Raw genomic sequence first — 25,689 nt, 5'->3', positions numbered from 1 at the left:
TTGAAACAATTTATTTTCAAATTACCTGACTAAACCACACTATCTTGGTACGAGGATTGATGCCAAGGCTATATGACAGAGATATCATACATCTTACTGCACTCAATACCTGCTTCATTTGAAAATGCTTCAGCTATATTTGAAAGCGTTTATACAACATTAAGCATAGCTGGAACCTCTTCAATCAACTTTATCCAGTAAATTAATGACATAGTTGGCAGGCCAGCACTCTGTGGCATCACTGCTGTAGTGTATATGAACAGGAAAACAAGGGGGAGGGGAGTGTGCGCGCGGGGGGAGGGGGGGGGGGGTGTCACACATAAAGTCCCATAATTTCATCTAATTAAAACAATAATCACTCCAAAACTGTAAACTGTGTAACTCAGGTGCTTTCCGAACTGTGAAAAACTCTAGTGCAATGACAATCTGATATCTGATAATACCAAATGATTGTACCATAAAATGTGTTTTCACTGTTACAAGGTTACCTGGTGCTATTTGACATTCAATATGAAGGTACATAAAGCCAATTGAATTCTGGTAGATGTGAGAGAAGTCAGGTTTAGTCCCTAGCACCATTCTGCAGCATGTCAGCAATCAATAAGACACAAAAAAAATATCTACAATAAAAAAAATGGCTGGTTTAAAATTACAGTAAAATGCAAAGATCTTGCGCCAACCCCTTATTCCTTTATATTTTGCTAGGAAAATTTATTATAACTTATATGTAAGTTATATGTTATTGTGCAAATATATGGAAAAACTGAATTTGGACAAATTTAATGAGCTTGAACGTCAAGAATTGGTATGACTACTATTTTCAATACAGCTCGAAAACTCTTAGGCAGCTTTCTTGTAATTTCTTTAAGTAGTCTTCAGGAATAGTTCTCCAGGCTTCTTGAGGGACATTTAGAGCTTTTCTTCTCTTGGCTGCCTTTTGTTCTGTTCTCTGTCAAGATGATCCCACACTGCTTCAATAATGTTGAGGTCTGCGGAGGCCAGTCCATGACTAATAACGTTCTATTGTGTGTTCTTCTGTCCAGATATGCCTTTACTCCACTGCCTATCAGATGCTTTCGAGATGGTTCTGCATTGTGGAACTAAATCTGATGATACTAATTCTATCAATGTTGACAGAACCCCGAAACCCGGCTGGCTGAAATGCTGCACCAAACTATGACAGAGCTTCCATCGTGTTTTACAGATGGCTGTGGAGACTCACTGTTGTACCCCAACTAATTTTTAGTCTAGCTCTTGTGTAATTTGGCATACCTCAGCCTTTTCTCTATGGTTCCCATAGCATCTTGACAGCCATCCTTCTACTGACATCATTTCTGATGGGGCCAAATGCACCTCTCAGGTCCTGTGTTAGATATGTTAGGTATTTTTAGGTTTTTTACTATTTCTTAAGAACACAACTTTCAGATACTGTTCATCTGCTGTAGATATATTTGTTTTCTGGGCTGCCACTTCTTTTTTTGTCCACCACTTGTCCAGTTTCTTCAATTTCTTTCACACACACACTGTAGTATGCTGAGATATGCCAAATTTTTTGTTTAGTTGCTCTTTGGGAACCACCTTGTTGGTCCAAAATGGATATTTTATGCTTGTCAGAGTGTGTTAGCTAAAAAAATGTTTTTGTTTTTTCAGGAACAAAAATTTGACTGCAAATGGATGATAAAGCAGCTAATGTCCAAAGAAAAAGACCTCCAGAAAGCCTTAAGAACTACTGCTCAACACTGTTATACAGTATTGTGTGTATGGTCACACCCTACTTAAACTTGATTTCTCACCTAAAGATCAAATATGCAGAGTTTCCCCTTTAGGTAATCATTTTTGCTACTGTTTTGATAATGACAATATTTTTTAGCACTATAGCTTTGGTTAGGATATTTCTTGACTTCAGCAGCTAGGCCCTACTCATCCATTATTCTGCATACATGAAAGACAGTGACAGCAAGTGAGGAGAAGGGAGCTGTCACAGGATCAGAGAAGAGTTGCAAAAGGGGTTTGGATGTACAAGCAAAGTCTGAATCATAAAAAAACAGGGGTACTGAGGCTGTCAATAGGACAGTGGCATGAAGTGCTCTGTGATGATGCAATCACAAGCCCTGACTGACAGGCTTTACATGGAAATGAATGAAGAGTGCTGATTTGACGTGACATCTTTGTGTTTTGCCCTTTACAGTAAAATAATGTCCCGACAGCTATGACAAAGTTCAAGACTCCACCCGAGGATGGCTACTGTAACAAATGAGCTTAAGTGTAAATGAGAAAGACCCAGTGTGTGTCCACAGCTCAGCTGAAGGGTATAAAAGTACAAAATGTCACTTTCCTTGAGATCAGAATCAATCCTATTTGATGATTTATAATGGGACCTATACATATTTACTCACGATATCGCTGCTGTGCCACATGTGTACATGCACACAGGTCTTTGCCTTTGGATACAGCGCTGCAGGTAATTAATGAACTCAGGAAACTAAACTAAACTTCAGAACCCACAAAGTTGATTCTGTTCACGTTCTGTGGACGTAACGTTTTCAGTGGAAGATATGTTTTGTCACTCATCCAAGTGATTTTTTCAGTCTCGGCTGACTGCAGGTTACCCCAGCCTTTTAAACAGTAATAATAACTGAAACTAGCACCACTGGCGAACAATGGGCTATGAGGTCAGTTTTTTTGATCACGAATATGCAAATTGTCATGACCACTGATCATCAACCACTGATTAATGACCATTGATCACTGATCAATATTTATTGGTCATTGGCCATGAATACCATTCACAGAGAGTGTTGGGGAATGGCCGCAATTGCAGCAGGTCTTCAGGTTTTGTTAAAATTTTGTCAGAATCACATTACATTTATTTTATGGTTGAGTCTATGCCTGTTACAATATTTTACACCCATTTCAATGTAACAGATAACATCGTAATAGTTGTAAAGCCATGTAAATGGTGCAAAACTCAAAACATATGCATAAGAGCCTCCTTCGAGGAATTTAAAGTGTGTCTTCTCTTATTGACTAGTGTTAGCGCTGAAATGTGGGATCCCTGGAAATGCCTTTTGTTCTGTGAAGACAGAAAGACTATTTGACCTACATTTTTTTCACAGGGTCAGCAAGGCTTCTCTTATTTGGCATGAGATTATATGGTCAGTGTGAAAGTGTAACAAACAGCCTGAAAGCAGTGTCATATGCCAAAGTGTAAGAGCTAGTAAATCTGCTGCACCTAACCTTAAACCCCAAACATGAACCTGTTTCCAGCCTACTCTACTCCTTTTGCTTGCTGCATATAGAATAAATAACTATTGTCGATATTTAGTTTCTTAACTGAAATACAGCTCATAACTTGGTCATTAGCAACCTGACTGCTAGACAAAAAATTATAATGGCCTTGGCTATCCGAAGAGTCATTCCTATTTGACATGCTTAACTAACATAAATTTTTTACATGAGAAAGACTGTGGCCACGTTTGCATGAGCAAAATATTATTTTGGGAGCTGTGCATTAACAAAAAAAGGAAATGGAAAAGGGAAGGGCATGTAAGACTACATTTTAGCCAATGGTTGACACATGAACAACCAGCTCTGGAAACCAGCTCATGCACTGATCAACTCTCTCCTTCTCCATGTCTGGCACTACATATGTTATTTCAGTGTTATGTGAACCTTTACTTAGTCCTCTCCTTTTTTCTCCACTGTTAGTCTTCAGAATGTAGTGCAGTGTGAGGGTATAGCAGAAATATGAAATATAGCTTTATTCCGTAGATAATGGGAATAACTGGACTCAAAAAGAATCACAGGCCACTTTGTTAGGTACAGCTGTTCAACTGTTCGTTAAAGCAAATATCTAATCAACCAGTCGCGTTGCAGCAACTCAATAAATGTAAGTATGCAGACATTGCTTAAGACAAACTGCAGGAGTTCAAGCTGCGCATCAGAATGGGGACAATTTAAGTGACTTTTACTGTGCTTTTGTTGTTGACCAGGCGGGCTGGTATGAGCATTTCAGAAATGACTTCTCTACTTGAATTTTTCCGTACAACCATCTGTAGATTTTACAGAGAATGGTCTGAAAAAGAGAAAATATCCAGTGTGCAGCAATTCTCATTTGAGCATCTTTGAAACACCACAGCCTACTTTAGTAATATTGCAGTCCATCCCTTTATGACCACAGCGTACCCATCCTCTGATGGCTGCTTTCAGCATGATAACACACCATGTCACAAAGTTCAGTTCATGTCAAACTGGTCAAACTCTCTCTGTACTTAAATGGCCTCCGCAGTCACCAGATCTCAATCCAGTAGAGCACCTTTGGGATGTGGTGGAATAGCACATTGACATGATGGATGTGCAGTCGACAAATCTGCAGTAACTGTGTGATGCTATCAAGTCAACACAGATCAAAATCTCTGAGGAATATTTCCAGCACCTTGTTGAATCAATGCCGTAAAGAATTTAGACAGTTCTCAAAGCAAAATGGGATCCAACCAGAAAATAGTAAGGTGTAATTAATAAATTGTCTATAATAATTGTGTATATGGCTGAATATATGAGAGGATGTGGCTCCATAATCACTACTAAATTCTATAATCTAACCTGAAAAAGCAGAAGTGCCCTTTCACTTGATTTAACTTCTTTTTTGCATACTGGTAAAGAATTCTGCTGTTCATTGAGCCCAACTACACATCAAAGCTTTGCAAAGCTAAGACCAAAGACGACCTCAGAGAGCTGACTATCGTGGACGTTCCTGTACAGTCACACAGGACATTTATGGGGGCCCTTGAAGACCTTCAAAGCCCAGCATTTCTGGCATGTCTTTGAAATACTGTGAAGTCACGCTGGGATATCAGGTGTTACCTGGGTTGCTGCAAACTTGTGGAGCCTTTTCCATTTTTGAGCACTGATGTCATTGAAAAAATAGAAAGAACAAGTCAAACGGCGTACTTCTTCTACATGTTTTCATTGATGATAATTATGTAATGAATTTAAAGCAAATACATAATTGAAGTCTGCACTAGTCTTTTTATTCTAAGTAATATTTTGCAGGCACTGAGTGTAGGAGTGCACATGGAGGTCTGTGTTTTGAATGATTTTAGTTGCATAGCCTACATGAGGACTTCTAATGCTACTGTATTGATCTGCATACAGTTAGTAAGTCTTCTCCACTAGATATCATCCCTTTCATATTCATAATTAGCACATATTTCAAAACATCCTAAACATACATTGGTCATTCAGGCCATATATAGAAGCACAATGCTGTTTTTCTACCTATTAAAAAAAACAAGAGAGAAAGAGAAAACAAAATAGAGAAGACAGAAAGCAAAACATATTTAATATGTGTAATATGTAATTGTTACAGACACAGAAATAGTGTATAGTGTATATCCTCACTCCCTACATATAAACATGGCAAAAATTACATAAGCAAAGGGCCTTCACATAAAGGTAAGGCATAGAGAAATCATTGTAGGCTGGATTACAATAAGAAAGCACTTCCAGAGTATCTCCACCTTTACGGGGTTTGAAAAGAATGGACGGGCAAAGGTTATATAGGAAAATCCCTCATGGATCAAATTTATAACAACCAGGTTTCCTAAATAGTGAGGGAGTAGAAATTGGACTGAAGTGGACTGTTGCCAGCGCTCCTTTGACTACAGAATTTAAGAATATACTGCACCTCTGTTTCACATGGCAGGAGAAAACGACTGTATTCTCTTCAGTTTGCAGAAATACCCTCCCACACATTTGATAAACCCTCTCTGGGTTACCACACATTCAAAACCTGATATGACCCTATAAAATCAGGCCTCATAGGAGGAATGAACTTAACTGATGTAATAAACCCTGTCATGGATATATTGTCACCTATTTACTTATTATAATCCTTCTCTGGATTTTTTAAGTGTGCTGGTTACACTGGATACCTGGCTCTAAATTAACAGCAGCTTTATCAGTTGTAATCTCTCTCAAAGGTCCAAGCAGCCATGATTTTCCCCAAAGAGGTGTAATTCTCACCTCCGTCAGATTCTAATCATAGAAAACTCCAACTTGAGGGGTGTGATTAAAAGCATTGTTGCTAGACCTTGCTCACATGCTGTCCCTCTCAACCTTCCTCCCTCTGATTGGTGGTTCCACCCACTGTACCAGAGGCACAGTGTTAATTTGCTACCCTCCCAACAGCTATACTGCCCACTTTAATCCATTATTCCAAAATGTCCACCTACCTTTGCTTAGCAATCTCTTTCACTACAGCATCAAAGGCCAAACTTTGCTTACCACACCCACAAGGTCATCACTAATTCAGCCGTATTCTCCCTGTTCTTCACCACCTACTTTAACCTTGTCAGTTCAACATCCTGCTCCTCACTCTTTTCAAACTCCTGCCTCTGTTAGGCCCTCTGCAGCAGCCCTTTGTGATGAAAGCTGTGGGGAGTATTTCCCACATGAGCTAGGACTGCTGACCTTGGTGGTTAGACTTGGCCGCTGCTATGATTAATGTGTCTACAAGACAAGAAGCAAGTACTTCTACCTGCCTGGCCAATATATATCTTCTTACACACATCATTTCTGTCAATGGGCAAACCAGATGATGGACAGATGTTAACCCGCTTCGATTCCTGTAATCCTCACTGCACAATACTGCTAAAGAGGGAGGAAACAAATGAAAGAGAAGGGAGGTTTAGCTTCACACATACTTTATTTCTTCTCTGAATGATCAAACATGCTGCACTGGGCTCATCTGGAAGGTGTACATGCCGGCTTGTGTTCGATAAGGCAGTTACCTGTGCGTATTTTGCCCTGAGGAAGAAGAAGTGCCTGTGTGTTTTAGGTTGTGATGTTAAAAATCCCTCAAGGACAAATGCACTAAGAAGAAAAGCTGTGCTGCCATTAGGAGCCCCCATACTCCCTCCTAGAGCAGAGCATAAAGCAAAACAAAGCATTCAAGCAATGAATCACCACAGATAGATCTTTCAGGCAGCATAAACAAGGAGCCCAATACAAGTTGGGAATAGACTAAAGTTATAAAAGTCTGAGAAATACAAATATTCACCTTCAGGTATTGAATATATGGTGGCGGTGTCATCTTGTGATGGAATGAGATTTGTTCAAAGAATTCATACCACGATATATGCTGTTTTCATTTAATTGATTTTTAGACCCTGTGTCAATATCTCAGCGGGGAAACACAGCAGTAATTCGCAGATCCCATACAGAATGCATTGTTTTTACTGTGCTATTTTCTGCCACTGAATTCACCCCAGTTGTGGAAATGCAAAGTGGTTTGCATTATTTAGAAGTACACGCTAATCCACATACTGGTTATTAGCTTCTAGACATTTTTTTTCACACATGCTTTGAAACTTCTGTTTTTTTCAGTTTATGCGGTTTAGTTTGACAGAATGAGCACGATAACACATCAGTTAAAACTATATGGTTCATGATATGATGATATAAGGTGATATGGTATTCAGTGAGACAAACTTTAATTTATATCCTTGAGAAACCAAGGTCATTTTGCAGCTGCTGAACAATATATCAGTCTACATGCCAGCAGTTCCCACAAAGTCAAAGGCTTGTAAATGGACTGGTTCTTATAAAAGACTTTTCTACTGTACCTGAGGACAAAGCACTTTATACACTTCTGTCATTCACACCAATTCATACAAGCATGTTTTTTCTATGTTTAAGTGCTTTCTGTGTAACATTCACACTCCAATAGATGCACTGGAGAGTAACTTGGTTAGTATCTTGCCCAAGGGTATATGACATGTAGACTAGGGCAGCCAGGGATCGAACCACCAACCTTCTGATTTGTAGACAGTTACCCCAAGCACTACAGGATGGTGTGGCTATATTTTGGGATTCACAGGTATGGCGATTAAAAGGTCATGTGGTTCTGAAAGAAAAGCTGAAAGGTTAGGGATTCACACGGAATTCTGAAATGCATATTTTTTGTGATTTAATGACCTTTTGCCACAAAAATAAAACAAAAACAAAACAAAAAAGAATGAAAGAAAACGCAGGGACAGCCCCTGCCATTGTGTGTGCAATGTATTATAAATTGCCTCTTTATTTGAGTCTCACACTCACATGCACTAAATGTAAAGATCATTTTAAAACAAAAAAATTGGCAGTGATAGATCCAGATACCTGGAAATTGGAGCCCTGGCCCTGATTCTGTGTTGGGTCAGATTGTGCTGAAGTGGAAATGGAAATGTCATCTCTTGTTGCTCTACCATGTCATGTCAGAATGGGTGAGATAGCAGCTCGGTAAATATTAGTCTTCTGTCTTTGAGAAACCACTCAAATCTCTGCCTGCAGAAACTCTAATTTTTGAATGCTGCTAGACAGAATGGGGATAATGTTTACCCGTGTTCAGGATGCAAATAAAAGCTTCAAGAAGAACATGCTCCATCACTAATAGAAAAGGTCAAACCTCCAGCAATAAAGCATCTCAACCACAAAGACTGACACAAGGTTGACATTTTCTCCCAGTGAACCGTTGTTCCATCTGTGCACTTCATATTGCCATCTTTGGGTGAAGTGCTCCATTTTTACATGAGATGCTACAGAGGACCCCTTGACCAGATGAAAGCAATTGTCGGGTTAGCTCTTTGATGTCTTTGTAATGCATATTTACTGTTTTGGCGAGAGTACTGCAATCATCTAAACATGTTTTCATCTCTGGAAAGTGCTACAGCAAAGGTTGTTTTGCATAGTGAAACGCATTACTGTACCATAGAAATTGATTTCTTAATGTCACAGTTTTCCGAAATGTCATGCTTATGAAACATAATGAGCTTTGTTCCTGTTTCGATTTGTGCTGGGATGAAGAAAAAGGACAAACTCTCATTAACAATACATCAGGAATCTGATTTCAAGTTACAACAGTAAGAGAACATTTGTTCGCACAGTATTTGTTAATCTAGTGTAGTACATCTTTATACAAATCTACTATAATGACTCAGACCTGTTGGTTCAACTTAAATAAAAGGCTTTGGAAAGCAGGCTAATCATACACCAGCTCTTTAATGCCCTTTAACACAAGAGTGCTGATTTGAAAATGACAAAAATCGAAGGTTCTGAAGCAAAGTTCAAAGTCAGTCATATCCCATAAAACTCTGTCAAACACTTGTTGACCAAAGGTGAAAAGAAGAAGGAGAAAGAAACTATTTCTGTGGTCAGATGATCAGATAGCAGCTGTTTGTGAAAGAAAAGAAGTCTTACAATGTGAAACATGGAAACTGTCATGTTTTGTGCCTCCATGTAAAACTGATGTCTTGTCAGAAATGCTAGACACGAACGCCGTAGTGTGTAGAAGAACCTTTGATGTGTGTTGTTGATACTACCACCTCTTTCATCTCTGAATAGGATGAACTACCAAAGTTAGAAATCTAGTTAATCAGTAGTTAACGATTGGTACTTAAATAAAGTACATTACAAGAAAAATGCAAAAGGTGAAAATGAAAATGCATATTGGAACACCTTGAAACATATTGGATATCAATGGAGAAAAAAAAATCCTGCTGCATATCGATACTGAGAAAGGATGGATGATGTGTTATAAACAAAACGATGCCACATCATTTTACATTGGTCCTGCTGATGGGTCAAGGCCATGTCCAGCTCTTTTAAAATAAATGGCTATCTCATGGAATCTCCTCCATGCTTTTGAGACTGTACTGGGAGACACAGCAAACCTTCTAGCAAAGACACGTATTGATGTGCCGTCCTAGAGAAGTTCGACTACCTATACAACCTGTGTAGGCTTCAGGATTTGCCTCATGCTACCAGTAGTGGCACTGACCCTTGCCAAATGCAAAACAGTCAGAAAAAATGAGGGGGGGAAAAAGTCAGTGGACTCCACCTGTAAAAGCATTGCTGTTCTGGGGATTGTGTCATTGTTTTTGTTAATTTCATTAACACCAAAGCAGCTAAAACTGATTAACAACCCCCTCTGCTACTTAACTCACCAGATCAATATCACAGAAGTTGAATTGACTTGATGATATACTCTGATTAAAAAGTGTTCCTTTAATTTTTTGAGCGCACGTGTACGACAAAAAAGAGTAAGTCGCATGTTTGCAAAACTAGCACTCAAAGAGTTTTTTGCTAAAAAAATAAAAAACAAAGTGCCACCTTATTCACACTTCAATGCAGAATTAACATGACAAAATAATTCCAATACTATCAATGGGTAAGGGTAGGAATGTCAAGTTTGGTTTTCTATTCATTATGTAGCACTCGACCTGCTTTTCAGAACCTGAAAAATACCACATTAGCCAGGTAACTTTCTATACTAGCATGTAACAATGTGAATATTTGTTAATAAGCAGCCATAATTAACGCTTTTATTTTTAAAAGGTTAGGTGACAGAGAGTAAAGGCCAATCATCTCCACAAGCCCTGCACGAGTGGGTGTTAGTGGCTGCTTGATGAATGCGCTTACAGCCTTTGGGATCATTACAAAATAAAGGAATGGGGGTTGTCCAGCTGGGTGCAGTCGATAGCAACAATAAAATGAAACAATACAAAGTAACGCTGAACAATTATTCTGTTCTTCTTGTAACGTTTTTTTTGTACTTTTTGTATTTGGCAAAAAAAATGACTAAATGTAATCTGACAACTTCACCAGGAGGTCACCATTCCCCCAAAATGATAAATGACTGTTGTCAACCTTAACATCTTTTAGACAAAAAAGCCATCTTTTGCTTTTGTTAATAAGTTGATTTTAAGGCAATCAAATATGTTTAGATTTGTATTTTTACAAACTTATTACACCTTAACAGGACAACAGGAAGGTGATAAGCTAACAGTGAAGCTGATATCAGTAATGTAATGCAGTAATGTAGACAGAGAGAAAATAGATTTAATTTCCATTTCAATGGCTACTACAAAATAAATGCTTTATTGTAAATAGTTCCCAGGAAGCCACGATAGGAAGCCAGACTTCCAATGCAAACATTTTCAAAGCAGCCCTGTAAAAAAATCCCAAATGAAATAAATTCATTTGTGTTCTACCTATTGCACACGCACTTTTCCTGCTGAAGAGCAAAACGGTCTGCTGTGTATTAAAAAAAGACATTTTGACTGGTTGAAGCTACATATGTGGTTCTACAGACACTGTTTCATGTCTGTCTGGTTTTACATTCCTGCAAAATACCTCACAAAGGCAAAAGTGTGAGGAAATTCATTTGCAGGTTTTGGCTTTTTTGACTTTGCCATCAGTGTGCGAAAACAAAATTAGCCTTGATTGGTTCGCCTCTCTCAACAATGGACTAAATCTTTTTAATCAGGGAAGCCTGCAGCATTTGGAAATGACACACCCTGCATGCAATATGTACCAATTAAAGCCCAATTCTGTGCTTCAACCTAGGATGTATATTTGAAATGTAATGAATTACTTTTTTTTTCCTTCTCACAACCAAAAAGCAATTTATTTTAAAAAAAAGTTAATAACATCACACATTTAAATGAGCTGCGCTATCTTCCAAACTCATCACACACAAAGAAGAATCTCGGTCCTGCTGTGAAAATGCTGTTTGACATAAATGCGCCATTATTTCTGTGGGCTTCAGTCCTGCTCAGCATGATCCCCTTTTAGTTTTAATCAATATTTTTCAAGTTTGAAGCTACAGAGGAAACAACTTCTGGAAAAACACTGAGAAACAATAGGCTCCTGTCTTGGCCCTTTCTTGCAAAAGCCAGACGTTTGTAGCAGTGTGTCTAGTAAGAGCGGCTTAAGAGTTAATTTCCTGGCAGTGATTTGTAGGAGAGCAGCATCAACAAGCTGCTGCAGACTGGAGCATGAAAACCATTACTTCAATCCCTCACTCCCTGACATTAATAGGATGAATAAATGTTTTTGTTCTCTGCTTAATTTGGATGGATTCATCCAAATGGCAATGAAAACAAGTAAATATCCATCTCAGCTCTCCTCCCAATAATAAAAGACAAAGAGAACTCACTCTGCCTTCTCTTTTTCTTCCACCTACTGTTGGAGAATTCCTCTCCTCTGTGCTGAGCTCATATATCAGATGCTAACCAAAATGACTGAGACTAGGAACATGTACTGAGGGAGCCCCGTGTTATGGGAAGGGTTTATTTTAAGTCAATAAACCACACAGGAGGTTGTCATGTTGAGTTTTACTCCGTAGTAACTCAGAAAGATTTTTTTTTCCAGGGGGCGGGGTCCCAGACGAGGGATGTAACAAATGAGACGCGGCTAGACGGATTATATAATCGATATGAACTAGTAGGTTTAAAAAATAATGATAAGGGTTCTGTTTAATCATAACAAGCTACAATAAAATTGTTGAAGCAAATACAGATTATTTTGCTTACACTTAATTACTTTACACGTCCGCACACTGAGTGGAAAGTCATCCAAGAAGCACAGAAGCAGCATTGGTCTAATATGCAGTCTTAGCCTCTGCAAGATGCAGTGTGTCTAGACATATGCATAATGTAGTCTTTATGCATATGTCTTTAATATAGCTGTCTATCTGTCCGTATGTTTTACTTTCACTTCACAACATTTTATTAGGGAGTTGCAGTTACTAATTACACGTTGTTAAAACCCCACGACAATGTCAGCAGCTCGGCATTGTATAAACTTTGGAAACAGAGCTCTTTTTCAATACAATAAAACTATAAAATGCATCTTATCCTGCAATCATTCATTTTCTTAGCTGTGTTGAGTTGGTGGTGCAGGTGTGGATGTCAAAAGGCGAGAGCCATCCACATCTACAGCCAATTTAGAATCACCATTTAACCTAACAAGCCTGTTTTTGGACTTTGAGAGGAAGCCTGGTGCATGAAAACTCCATGCAGAAAGGCTCCAGCCAACCAAGGACCTCTTTTTTCTCTGAGCACACAGTGCTAACCACTGCAAAGCCTGTCGCTGCAATGTATCTTATATGCAAATGGATATTATACAGTATAATAATAAATGTATAAATGATGTAACACTTAGAGAAGCATTTGTGGCTGCAAAGTACTTTCAGCGAGTATAAAAAAGGGCCACTGCTTTTATAGCACAGACAAGAAGTGCTCAGATGACATCATGTAGTATTACTACTGAATCAACATCCAGCGGAGTACAGTGTTTGGGTCAGAAGGCCATGAGCACACTGGGTGCTTCGCAACTCTCAGTGGAGCTCAGCAGTTATTCTGTAATGAAAAACGACTACACAAACTCGTGCAATGGACTATATTTTGCTCTGCAATATCGTTCACACACAGACACAAATATCCTCTGCTCCCCAAATCCCTGGCTGAATTACCAACAGTCACTATCTTTAGTTTAGGAGAGGGACATAACAGAGAAAGACAGAGTCACTTACCACACACAGAATAACCCTGGCAATTCAGCAAATCAATGCTAAATCACCACACTGCCGCCTCAGTGCTGAGAGCGCTTTCACATACTCTCATGCTGTAGGCTGAGGTTATTGTGATTGGATCTAAAACTATACTTTTGAAGGCCTAAATAACTTCACTAGAGGTGACAGTCCAAAGCAGAGATGATTGTGAAGTAAAATGACTGTGATGGCAGAGATATGGAAGATAGAAATCAAAGGTCGCATATAAACCCCGTCAGAGGTGAAAGGCGTCTGCAAGTACGCGCCGTACTTGACCGTTCTCCTTTTCAGAGCATACGGCCGAGAGGATGAATCTCACCTTGGGTTTTGGCAAGAGAGGCGGCCTTTGTTAATTTTTAATGCATTTGGAAACTAGTAATTAAGTCCCCCCCACCACCACCACCACCCCCAACAGACTGGGAAATTGACATGCTCTGGAGAGCCAGTGAGTAATTATATTTGTAAAGAGCAGTGATACAAGATACTCCCCTCTGACTGGGACTCATTACACATCATTAGAGAGGAGCAGCAACTAGGCACGTGCACGCGCGACACGTGCATGTGCACCACATGCACACAACACCCCCTCTCCGAAAACCAACCTACACATACATGTGGGCATTTTGAGGCACACGCGCGCACGTCTCTCTCTCTCTTTGTCACACACAAATACAGATCAATGAGAAGAAATCCAAACACTGGTCCTCTTTAGTAAACAAACCCAGCTCCTTGAGCCTCTGACCCAAGCGAGTGTGATGAACCCTAACAGGACAGCACGGACGGTGTAAAACTCCACGCTCGTTATCTCATCCGGCGATAATCGCGCCGTGTGGGTCAATGTGTAATTAAAGATTAAATCTGAAATTATTTCTCATTCATCTTAACACCAAAAGGTTGAAACGTAAAAGTTTAAAAATGGGGCCTCAGAAGTATTGTGGTCCACCCTTTGAAGCAATAATTACCATTACAGCAGCGTAGGGCTAATAGCTACAGGGGGATGAGAGAACAGCACTGGAAGCTCAGAAGATTCCTCTTTAATTGGACCGGGCTTGATGGCAATTCAGCACATCATGGTATCTGAAATGAATCTGTACATCTCTCCTCCATCATGTTCATCTCTTCCTTCTTCCAGTACTTCACCTGAGTCTCAGTTTCTTTCTCTCTCTCTCTCTCTTTTTTTTCTGTTTCACTTCAGCAGCTATTTGCGTATCATAAAACCACATTAAATCCACTGTGGTCGCTCTTGTGGAAAACACCAAATGCATTAATCTAAATTTCATGACACACTGAGCATCTCTCAATAATTTTTCTCCATTTGAGTAAAAACGGTCTAAAGAAAATGAAATTAAAGCAAAAAAACATAACAAAAGTATTAATTATCTCGGGTCTTGTTCACAAGTGGGAGCAGAGCAGAGGAGGAAACTGTCAGACAGGTTGAGTGGAAGACAGAACCCACTGTGGAGATGAAAGTGACACCAGGCAATCCGAGTCACTACTATGGTCACGAGCTATACAGTCGGTAATGATTAAAACAACAAGATCACATTTACAACCAGTTGTCTGTGCTCAGTCTTAGATCCTCAGTGATTCAAAGCAGAATAGAGCCAATGCTCCTCTGAGCTCCCGGTTGAGGTGGTTCGGGTATCAGATCACCCCCTAGGTGAGGTGTTTCGGGCATGCCCTCCTGGGTGGAGACCCCTGAGGGAGGGAGACACATGACACGCCAGAAAGATTATGTCTGTTGGCTGGCTTGGGAATGCCTCACGTATACAAGCGGAGGAGCAGGATGTGGTATCTGGACATCTCTGCTTAGACGCCTGCCCCTGTCACCCGGACCCGGATAAGCAGCAGAAAATGGATGGATCGATGAACGGATAAATAAAACATTCATCACTGACATTTAACATTGCTTGGTGCTGTTCAGTTTATTGAAATCTTGCTAGTAAAATGTTTTTCCGCCTCTAAATGAAATCCTCTGAGCAGACGCATTAGTGGTGTCTGTTGTTGCCTAATAGTTTAAGTGTATTTTTTTTCCTCTGTAAAACGATTTAAATATTCAGATTGTTGTGTGTATTTCAAAGGTGTTTACTGCATTATTAATGTACTATTCAGGCTGCCTAGGGACGGAGGGAGAGCTGTATTAGTGTCAGAAATTGTACTTTGAGTTGCCTTGTCTGTTTTCACTTTAAAAATCATCTCGTCTAATTCGCTCATCTCTTTAAGCAGCCTAATTAAAACGGCTTTCTTTTTTATTTAATTTTAACAATTGATTTAATTTTAACAAAGCAAATATTTACCGTTTTAATGATTTATTTATTCTTCATTTATAGGTGTTGCGGTGGTTTACTCGTCTCACAACAAGGAGACACAGGCCCGGCTGGAGCCTTTCTGTGTGGAGTTTGCACGTTTTCTATCAGAGTACTCTGGCTTCCTCCCACAGCTCAGAGACCTCCAATCCACGGCTGTAGGCGTGGATGGTTGCCTGACTCTACGTATTGGCCTTGCGATGCACTGGCCACCTATCCAGGGTGTACCCTGCCTTTTCGCCCTATCACAGCTCGAACAGACTCCCCCCACCCAGCCATGTCAGATGACCATATATTATCTAGCTGTTAAAGCTTGCAGTTCACTGTATTCAAAACAAGCAGTTAATCCCCTCCATTTAATACAGTTTAGGGTAGATTAGGGCTGACACTGTTAACGACACTCATTTTCTATATAAAAATGCAAACAAATAGAAATAAAATCATGTAATTATGAATTCTCACACTCTGAGTATTACAATTCGTACTTTATGGCTGAATATATGCAGACAGCATAGTGTTAATTGGTCTGTCATGGTGCGATTTCTCTCTGGCCCTGGTTTTATTTGGTTTATATGAGTGTGTCTGTAATAACAGTTTAAAGCCGTACCGTAGGGAGATTATCAGGCCATGCTACAGTGATGGACATTATCGCTCAACTACATGCATCGCTTCTTCTCCGCTCATTGCTCAGAATGGCTGTTGGGGAGCTCACCAAGAGAGCTGCTTTGTGAACTGCATTTTGGAGTGTGTGCGTTTGTGCAAGCTGCCAAACAACATCAGTATATGTGTGTGGGGGTTGCTGTTGCTTTGTCCCAATGCCTGCACTCATAGTGTGTGCATGCGTGTGTGTTTTAATGTGGCCGGTAGTATGTGTGTGAATGTGCTCACGGGTTCTCACGAGTATTTGTATGTGGTGTATAAGGGTGTGTGTGCATGCATGTAGAATGACATTTACTGAAATGTGGCAGTAAGAGAAGAAACATCTGACTCATAATTGAAGTGCCATGAAAGAAATATGAACAAGAATCTGTATTGGGCTTACGTGCTCAGCTTTAACCAGGGGCAGGAGCATGAGGCAGCATGCTAAGCCAGTCCTCTGACTATCTTACCACCCCGAAGGCTGATTACAATGCTCAAAATGATACTTGGGGAAAAAAATGACAGAGAAAAACACACAGTATTCAAGGTGAGCAATCCTGATGATAAAATCGATAGGCCGTAGCTCTGTGATCTCCATCAAAAAGAGAGTCTAAGATGAATGCAGTTTCTGTGATTCAGCCACAGCAATCATCTCAATGTCCTGGAGGATAAAGCAATCACCCTCCCGCTCTTAATGTGTTGGATTCTTTGAGCACCAAGGTGAGGCAGACAGTTTTTTTAATATATAAAACCGGTGACATCCTATACTTTTACTGTTGTAAACAAGTGTCATGAAGGCTACTATGAGCAATCATGAATTGATCCTGCTAACAATTTATTTGCCTGACAACCCAAATCATGATGTACTGTAGCTCAGTCGTTTTCATCCCACATGTCTGTTGCCCTTTTGAAAAATAAATCACATGTGACAGCTCGTCACAGGTTGTAGAGCTGGGAGGAGTTCATTTTTCAACGACTGTTAACTGTTATAGGCATTCCCAAGCTACAACCTCAAGAGCTGCTGATGGAGATTTTTTTTCTTTCCACAGTTTAAATTATGCAGTCTGAATGAAAGTATCACTATTAGAGACTTGATCAGATTCTCTGACCATTACACAGGTGGCTATGGAATTTTTAAAATGTAAATTTTCTGCCTGATAGCATGGCTTGATGTGACTTTTTAAATGTTAACAGTGTGCTCAAGAAGTCCGTGCTTCAGTTTTAGAGAATGAAAGTCAATGTTTCTTAGCACTAATCAAAGGTATCTATGGCTGTAACCATATATGTACATATGCACTCATACAGTTTAATGTACGTTCACACCAAAAGTGAAGCAAAGTTTCGTTTCACCTCACCTTACCACATTAATTCAGTGTCAACCTGTGAATATTCAGCCCTAGCAGTCATGGGTATAAGGACTAGTGCAACCAATAAACAAGTTACAGTAACATATTCTCACAACTTACCATGAAGTAGGGACGTTTCTGGTGATTTATTTGCTAGTTTTTTAAACAAGAGAAAAAGTCAACACTAGTTGAATCGTACAGCTCCAGCTGCCCTCAAACAGACTCAGTAGTATCTCCCTTCATTTCCAGTTGTCCATCACTTTAGGAGAGAATCACAGTGGATGGGAGAAACCAGTGTGATGCGAATTGTTTACCAAAGTAGAAATACATTAATCTGCATGATTAGCCTCTATCTGCATCGCCCAGCAATTTATATATCAAATATGTATGAAGGGTGACTTTGCATTGTGCAATTGAGGTTGTTACTCAAAAAAAGTAATTTATTACACATTACTTATTACTTTTCATAAAAGTAATACTGCACTCAACTTTGTTACTTTATGTTATTGTTACTGTACTTTGGTGTTACTCCATAAACTGACCTGAAAGGCATTGTCACATAAATATAAGTTAACAATATGAACCTATGGCTACAGTTCAATACATCAGTGCAAATGTCTATCCTAATGAGGATACAGATAATCTCACTTTTACTTTTTACATATGAACACAACACTTACAAAGTAAAAACAAAAAGAGGCTTTTAAGGCACCGTGATGCTACTGTAGAAACACATACAGGTGGAAATGGAGGTGACAAAGCTGCAAGCCTGACTGCTCATCACTGGCTTTGTTACCGGTTCAAATTCAGGGTCTGGTGTAAAGCTACACTCAGTTTAAATGTGAATTTTAGATAGAAAGCACTTAGATGAAGAAAAAAGTCACACACACATTCAATGTATGAATGTTTGTGTGACTGAGTGAATGAGAGGTTGTACAAAGTCCTTAGAGTAGTAGAGTAGAGTAGAAAAGTGCTGTACAAAACCCAGTCTATTCACCATTTACTCTGGGTTCTTTGCTAGCTTTGTGTTAGCATGCTGTCTGTGCAGATGCTTACCGAGAGCCACAGTTGTGTTAGCAGTGTAGCAGTTGGCTCCGTCCCGGACATAGTTTGCATTTCACAACTGCACTTTTGTCCTTTTGTGTAATAAAAATAAAAGTAATGTCTATATTTCCACTTCTCAAAAGCTGTAGATCGCTACACCGTTTTCTTCCTCCCAGTATACGAGATGAAATGAGCTGACTGTAGCGCAAACATGCAGACAAAGAAAAATATATTTATTTGTTTTTTCCTTCTATTCACAGTGTACAGATAAATATAGAGTATTTCCTTAATCTGCAAGTAATACCTAATTGTAACTGTAATGTAATTACTTATTTTAGTACAGTAATGTTACATTACTGCCTTACTGAAAAATGTAATGTGATTACAGTAATATGTTGGTTTGGAATGTGTTACACCCAACACTAACCAAGCCTGCTAGCATTGGCTAGCATCCCAACCATCTGAAAACAGTCTCTTCTGGAGCCAAAAAGCTAATAAAGCAGAATAATGCCTATATCCACATCTTATATAAATAAATCCATAATTGCACATTGTTCTTCTCTAACTATAAATACATTCACCGAGCCATTTCCTCCTCAGTTGCATGCATTTATTATGATCATTCATTGGAGAGTTTTTGTTTTTTTGTGAGTTAATCCTGCACACAACACAGCAGCTCCGAAAGCTAATACACAAAATGCTCAGCTAAATACAATCACGTGCTCTGCTCAGTGTGTAATGGCAACAGTTGCTAATGTAGTATAATGTTAGCGATCTTTAGATTTTGCTGTTTGCTCGACTGTGCTTTTGGTGTTTATCTGCATTGTTCAATCACTTCGTTCCAACACCGCATGATTTTTCCAATTTCTCTTCAGTACTTTTGCATGTTTGCTGCTTTTGACTGGTGGTGACTAAGTTTCTCGGGCTTGTTTTAAATTGTGCCTGAAAATAAAATGTTTTTAAATATTCCCAGTACGTTGGAAGCAACTGGGTTTGGGCTGATAGGGCAGTGAAGTCTGAAAGCAGTGAGGAAGACTGGGTTTTTGTCTTTTCGTGGGATTTACTGACAATAGGAAACACAGAATAAAGCAGCTATATCCTTTATGCTAACAGCTGCCAACAAGTTCGATAAAATCCGAAGCAATATTCTAAAGAAATTCAGCAACATGGAAATTTCATTTTATATTCAAATTGTTTGTAGTCAGGCCACATCCACTCTAAATGTAAAAAAAAAATAAGTGAGGAGGGAAATCAACTGTGTCAGAGAGATGGATGGAAAAGGTACAAAGCTCGGGTAGTGCACTAACAAACTCCATTTTGTGTTGCTGCAGCTGTTTCCATGGAGCTCTCTGTCTCTCCTTTTTGCTCTCACTCTTTCTTTCTCAGCTTCTCCCTTCCCTCTCTCACTCTCTCTCTCTCTCTCACACATACACACAGGCTTACACATACACACACATGCACAAGTGTCTGAAAGGGGATTCAGCTGCATGAGTCAATGCAACCAACCGCAACTCAGAGAGAACCTCTTTTTCTCTCCAGCACACTCTTCCGCACTCCTCTATCCTTCCAGCATCACGCCCATCTTATCATTTTTTTCTACTTCATTTCAATAATTTCTTAATTTATTCTAAACCCCAGTCACAACAACAAACCCACATTATGCAGCACACTCAATTACTGTGATTTTGATACATGAGCACTACATCAACAAGCCAGTCCATGTATTTACAGTCCTGCTTTTCTCTCTCTCGCTCTCTCTCAGCCTTATTTAGAGTGTATGTGGCAATCAGCAGAGCTCATTACTTCTAAGCTAGGTGCCCTGCAAAGCTGCCCCAGAAAATGTCCTTGAAGAATAAGGTGAAAGAAAAAAAAAACAGAGAGAGGAAAGGATGCTTACCGAGGACTCCAACGCGGTAGTTGAGAGTGATAACGATGACATTTCCGTAGCTGGCCAGCACGCTCCCATCGATCATGTTGCCTGTCCCCTCCATGTAGGACCCTCCATGGATGTAGACCATCACGGGCTTGGCCCCAGTGTCTCGTATGTCTGCAAGAGCGGCCATCATTAACATATTCACAAAGCCGTCCATCCTCTCTGATCAAGGGTCAGCGCAGATTCAGATAAAGAAGTTATAGCACATAGTGGTCACAAACAGACAAGCTGACGATCACCTCCCAGATACCAGCTGTATTCATTCAGTCTTCTGGCCTACTAATGGAACTGGAAGCATTATTCTTTTCATATCAGCTGTACGAGAAACAAATGACTGTCCACGCTTTATTTGCAGTTCAGCTCTATTATAGCAATCAGCTATCTCATCTAAAAACGTGGTGAGTCATTTACTTCATATAAACCAAACTATTAGGCTTGTATTTGGTTTTGCATTGCCTCCCAGGAGGCAGACCCACTTCCTAATATAGACATGCAGGAAGCCATTAGGGAGAATAAAGAGAGAGGTACTCTGACACATCTCCTAAGCAGGGAGAAGGCTAATCTGGCCTGACAGTGATAGGGAAAACACACTGGCTAATTACACAATGCTACCTCGCGCCTCCTTTTTACACAGGCCTATCATGCCGCAACAATTTATTTGCACAGTCCTGCTTGGGATTGCAGGCAGTTAAAATTTCTGCTTCACTTTTGGCAAAATTATGTGTATTTTATTCCTGGAGCAGTTTTTGATACCCAGCTGGAGCGACACTCCAGCCAGATAAAGCACATCCAGAGGTAGAGGGATGAAAAAAGCCTCTGTCTGAGGAATAGACTGAATTACTGACTGGCTAGCTAGAGCTGGGAGACAAGACAAGAAACTCTCATTTTCACTCGTGCTCCCCCCTGCATTCGGTGCAGCTTCTTGCCTTCCCCCTCCCTCGCTTTGTATCACTTTCACTCACAGACTCTCCCCTGTCTCTCTCCCTGTTTTTTCTCCCGCCTTCTCCCCGTCTCTGTCCAACTCCCTGCCTTTCTTTTTGTCCCCCCCACAAGCCCTGAGAATGGTGAGAATGAGAAGGAGCAGGAGGGCAAAAAGTGTGGATGACATCGGAACAGAGAGGGAGAGAGAAAAACACAGAGACTGTAAGGAAGGAAGGAAAAAAGAAAGGAAAGGAATACAGATAGAAATGGAAAGGATATTAAGAAGAGAGCAGGAGAAATAAAAAAAGGAAAGAAAGCAATGGGCTCGGATTTAAAAGGATGGTATTGTATTCTGGTTGCTATGGTGACTGAGAGCCAAAATTCAAAATCCTCAAGAACAGCTAATCGCAGACCACATCCTGAACAGGCTAATCTGCATCGATCTGCAGGCGCTCCTCATCGTTATGCACCCCAACACATTAGCATGCTCAACACAGAAGACAACTACTTAGATGCATTTTGTACAGACACCCTTTTTTTGTAACCCTCTATAAGAGAACTTAGCCTGTTTTTTTTTTTTTTGTTTTTTTTACATTATTCCCTTGGTTATTCATGGCCCTGTTACATTTTAAAGCAAAGCAATAAGTTGTACTATATATGATGTGGCCTTATTTATGGATTCCTTTATCTTGCTGGTATCTGAGAAGGCTGCACAGTGAAATGTGATTTATAGCTGACACTTCTCTGTACACACACTTATCTTAGACAAGAGGAGGAGGGGATGCATGGGGTGAGAAGGCATGAAAAGTACAGTCAGAGAAGGGAGGAGGAGGAGGAGGAGGGGTTCAGAGAAGCAAAACGATATCCTACACAAGCTATTCAAAACAAATGGGCCACAGATACAAAGAGAATGGCAGAAAGGAAGAAGGAACAGGGGGCAGAAATAAGAAAAAAAAGAGATTAGTCATGTCAATGTTATCAGTCACCTCTTTTGTTGATTCACATCGTGTCTCCATGACAACAGTTAAATCCCTTTGGGAGAGCGATACAAAACATTCGAGCTCCACTTGTTCTAATCTATTCATTGAGTTGATCTGATGTGGGAGGTGTCACATAGATGTGATATACAGCTCTCACTCATCTGTTGTCAGAGGAAGATATGTACGCAACAGATCCCAATCGGATTCTGGTTTACAGTGAGAAATGATAATCCTTTACGGATACATCTGGGCCGATGACTAAGTCTTCTTAACCAATCAGATCGGAGTTTACTTGGTCACGGTTAATGGCCTAATCTAGTGAAGCAGGTGACTAAGTGGCTACCTCAAAATAAAAAGCTGCTTCCTGATTCACTGCTTCTCCGGGGGCAAACACATCATTACATCAACACACATATTCTTAGAATCAAAATTTAGCACAGAGCTGTGGCGGAAAAGAAACAGAGGTTTATTCATTAATGCACAGGCTGGTATATTTGCAATATGAACTCCATGCACAACAAGCTCAGAATATTACAGAAAGACAAAAACAAACTTGTATTTTGGAGATGGGCAAAAAAACATGTGATTGATGGCAATGTAGATGAAAGCTGATGTGCAATGAAGAATGAACTCAGCGGGGGGAGAAAAAAACTAATGTATGTACACTTTTGTCACATTTATTTTAATACGACGTGGTGTCATGCAGCAGCTACTACACAGTGACACTCATACACTCCCAGCACGTATTACACAAACAGCAAATAAATGTCTCACTGCAGGGAAAAAAATTGCCTAATGAATGAATAAATCAAATGTTTTCCGTTTGGATGGTAGGTGCAGCCGGAGTTAAAAATATATAGCATGAGCTTTAAAAAGCAACTGAGGGGCACAACCTTTCATAAGTTGCCTCACAGTGGCTCTGGTCTGATTGGAGTGTCAGTGGGAGGCATAACTCAGGCCTGAGCTGAGCCCCTTAGTATTGCTGCTGCAAGCGAAACCCACCAGGAGGGCTTGGAGCACTCCTTCCTTTTTTCTGCAATCTTATTTTCTCTCACTACCTGTACCTCCACCTTTTTGTCCTTTTGCTTCTCACTCCAATGAAAGCAGTCAGTCATATATCTGACGTTAAGCGCCCCGGAACTGGCCTTGACACTCTGGACTAGGACAGGACAAAGGCAAGTGGAGATAAGTGTCGGTGGCATTCACTGTGTCAACACTTGGTGAAACATGGTGGCTGTCAGCGGCTATAAGTGAGGGCTGAGGTTTGGGGGAACAGGTGACAATGTCCTGATGTGGCAGGACATGACACGCAGCCTACTGTAGTGCTCTTGTCAGGTCAAGCTTCACGGTCCACCCGTGATAGGCCCATTACTGGCATGTTTGCATTTAAGAACGGGATATCGCAGATACATCTCGGGAGGATCTTTAAAACAGGGAAAGCAACTAGAAGAAACTATACAGTGGATTGTTTCATTGCCAGTGTCACTGGTGGTATTCTGAAAGTCACTGAATGTTTCCTAATATTCACTTTACACCGAAGCTAATGAACTAGCGCTGGGTGGCTAGGCAATGGGAAAGATAAGAGGCTCAAAAGAGTGAACACACAGAGACAAATTACAAATTTTCTATTTTGTGCTAAGAAAAGCCAGCTAAATGAGGAACATTTATAAAATTTAAAAAATTTAATAAATGTTGAGCAAGTAGGGCTTTTATAATCTGCTATAAGACAGGCATGGGTAGGGCTGGAGTAGAGCTGTCACAGTGTCATATTTTTCCCTTCATGACTATTGTGGTCGAAAAAAGAAAACGCATGACAACCTAAATATCATCACAGCACCACATCAATAATGTCATCAGTCAACTTCATCAATAACTTTGTTTATTGTGTGTTGTCTTTTTTTTTTTTGCAGAATAATGAAACTGACAATATACAGTCAGGTCCTTTTTTGATACTTTTTTCCCTTTTTTGTGCACCACCGAAGTGGTTTTAAAGCAAACAGTCAAGATTGTTACTGAAGTGCAGACTTTCAGCTTTAATTTAAGGGATTTAACAAATGTATTGCATTAACTGTTTAGGAATTACAGCAGTTTTTATACAGAGTCGCTCGTTTTCAAAGGCTCAAAATGAATTGGATGAACTAATATAATTTTAAATATGAGGATTGTTTTTAATATTTGGATCACGAGCCTTTGTAGTCAGTGACTCCCTGAAGCCCGTGGACATCACCAAGTGCTACGTTCCCTCTTTTAAGATGCTCTGCCAGGCCTTTACTGCAGCCTCCTTCAGCTGCTGCTTGTTTGTCGGTTTCTTTGCATTCAGTTTTGTATTTAATGACTTAAAAGCTGCTCTATATTGGGTCGAGATCAGGTTACTGACTTAGCCACTGAAGAATTTCCCATTTCGTTGTCTTGAGAAACTCTTGGGTTTTGCAGTGTGTTTTGGGTCATTATCCATTTGCACTGTGAAGGGCTGTCTGATCATTTCTGCAGCATTTCTCAGGCTGAATCTGAGCAGAGAGGGCAGAACTGTATACTTCATCCTGCTACTTCCATCAGCAGTCACATCATCATAAACACTAGTGACCCGGTTCCAGTGGCAGCCAAACATGTCATTGCAATAATATTGTCTTTGAAGATGATGTGCTTTGCTTTGGATCATGAGCTGTTTCTCTTCTTCTCTGCACTTTCTCAAGTTAATCTTTTCTTTTTTCTTTTTTTTAGATATTTTCTGGCAAAGTCTAATCTGGTCATATTATTCTGTATTTTATGCTGGGAGGCATCTCTTGGTTGTATACAATGATACACCTACCTCCTAGAGAGGATTCTTGACTTGGCTAGATGTGGTGTAATTTCTTAACCTAGAAATATTTCTACAATCCTACAATCCCACTTGACCTTTTTGCCTGAAAGATCACAGTTAATGCGAACAATTAATTGAATATTTTTGTTAAACCCCTTGAATTAAAGATGAAAGTCTGCCCTTCAATCGCATTGTGGATTGAAAAATTGCCAACTTTGAATCATTGTCCAAATATTTATGGACCTGTGAGTGAACAGTAGTGAGACAGTCTGTAACCAAAACTGTTCCAATTATTGAAATATTTATAATATTGTCATATATGTATTAAAACACCTCTACGCTAGACTA

The 25,689-nt window shown here is 39.9% G+C and overlaps 1 protein-coding gene across 2 annotated transcripts in view; it reads right to left on the bottom strand.

Annotated features, from left to right (window-relative positions):
• nlgn3a (neuroligin 3a) overlaps window positions 1-25,689 on the bottom strand; it is a 129,276-nt gene that overhangs the window by 63,166 nt on the left and 40,421 nt on the right. For both annotated transcript variants that reach the window (XM_063491445.1, XM_063491453.1), the window contains one exon: window positions 20,605-20,754. In XM_063491445.1, coding sequence (XP_063347515.1) covers window positions 20,605-20,754 — 150 coding nt within the window. The remainder of the gene's footprint in view (window positions 1-20,604; window positions 20,755-25,689) is intronic.

This window comes from Pelmatolapia mariae, linkage group LG2 (assembly GCF_036321145.2).
Source record: "Pelmatolapia mariae isolate MD_Pm_ZW linkage group LG2, Pm_UMD_F_2, whole genome shotgun sequence".
NCBI classification, from domain to species: Eukaryota; Metazoa; Chordata; class Actinopteri; order Cichliformes; family Cichlidae; genus Pelmatolapia; species Pelmatolapia mariae.
This window is presented reverse-complemented; position numbering and strand designations above follow the sequence as displayed.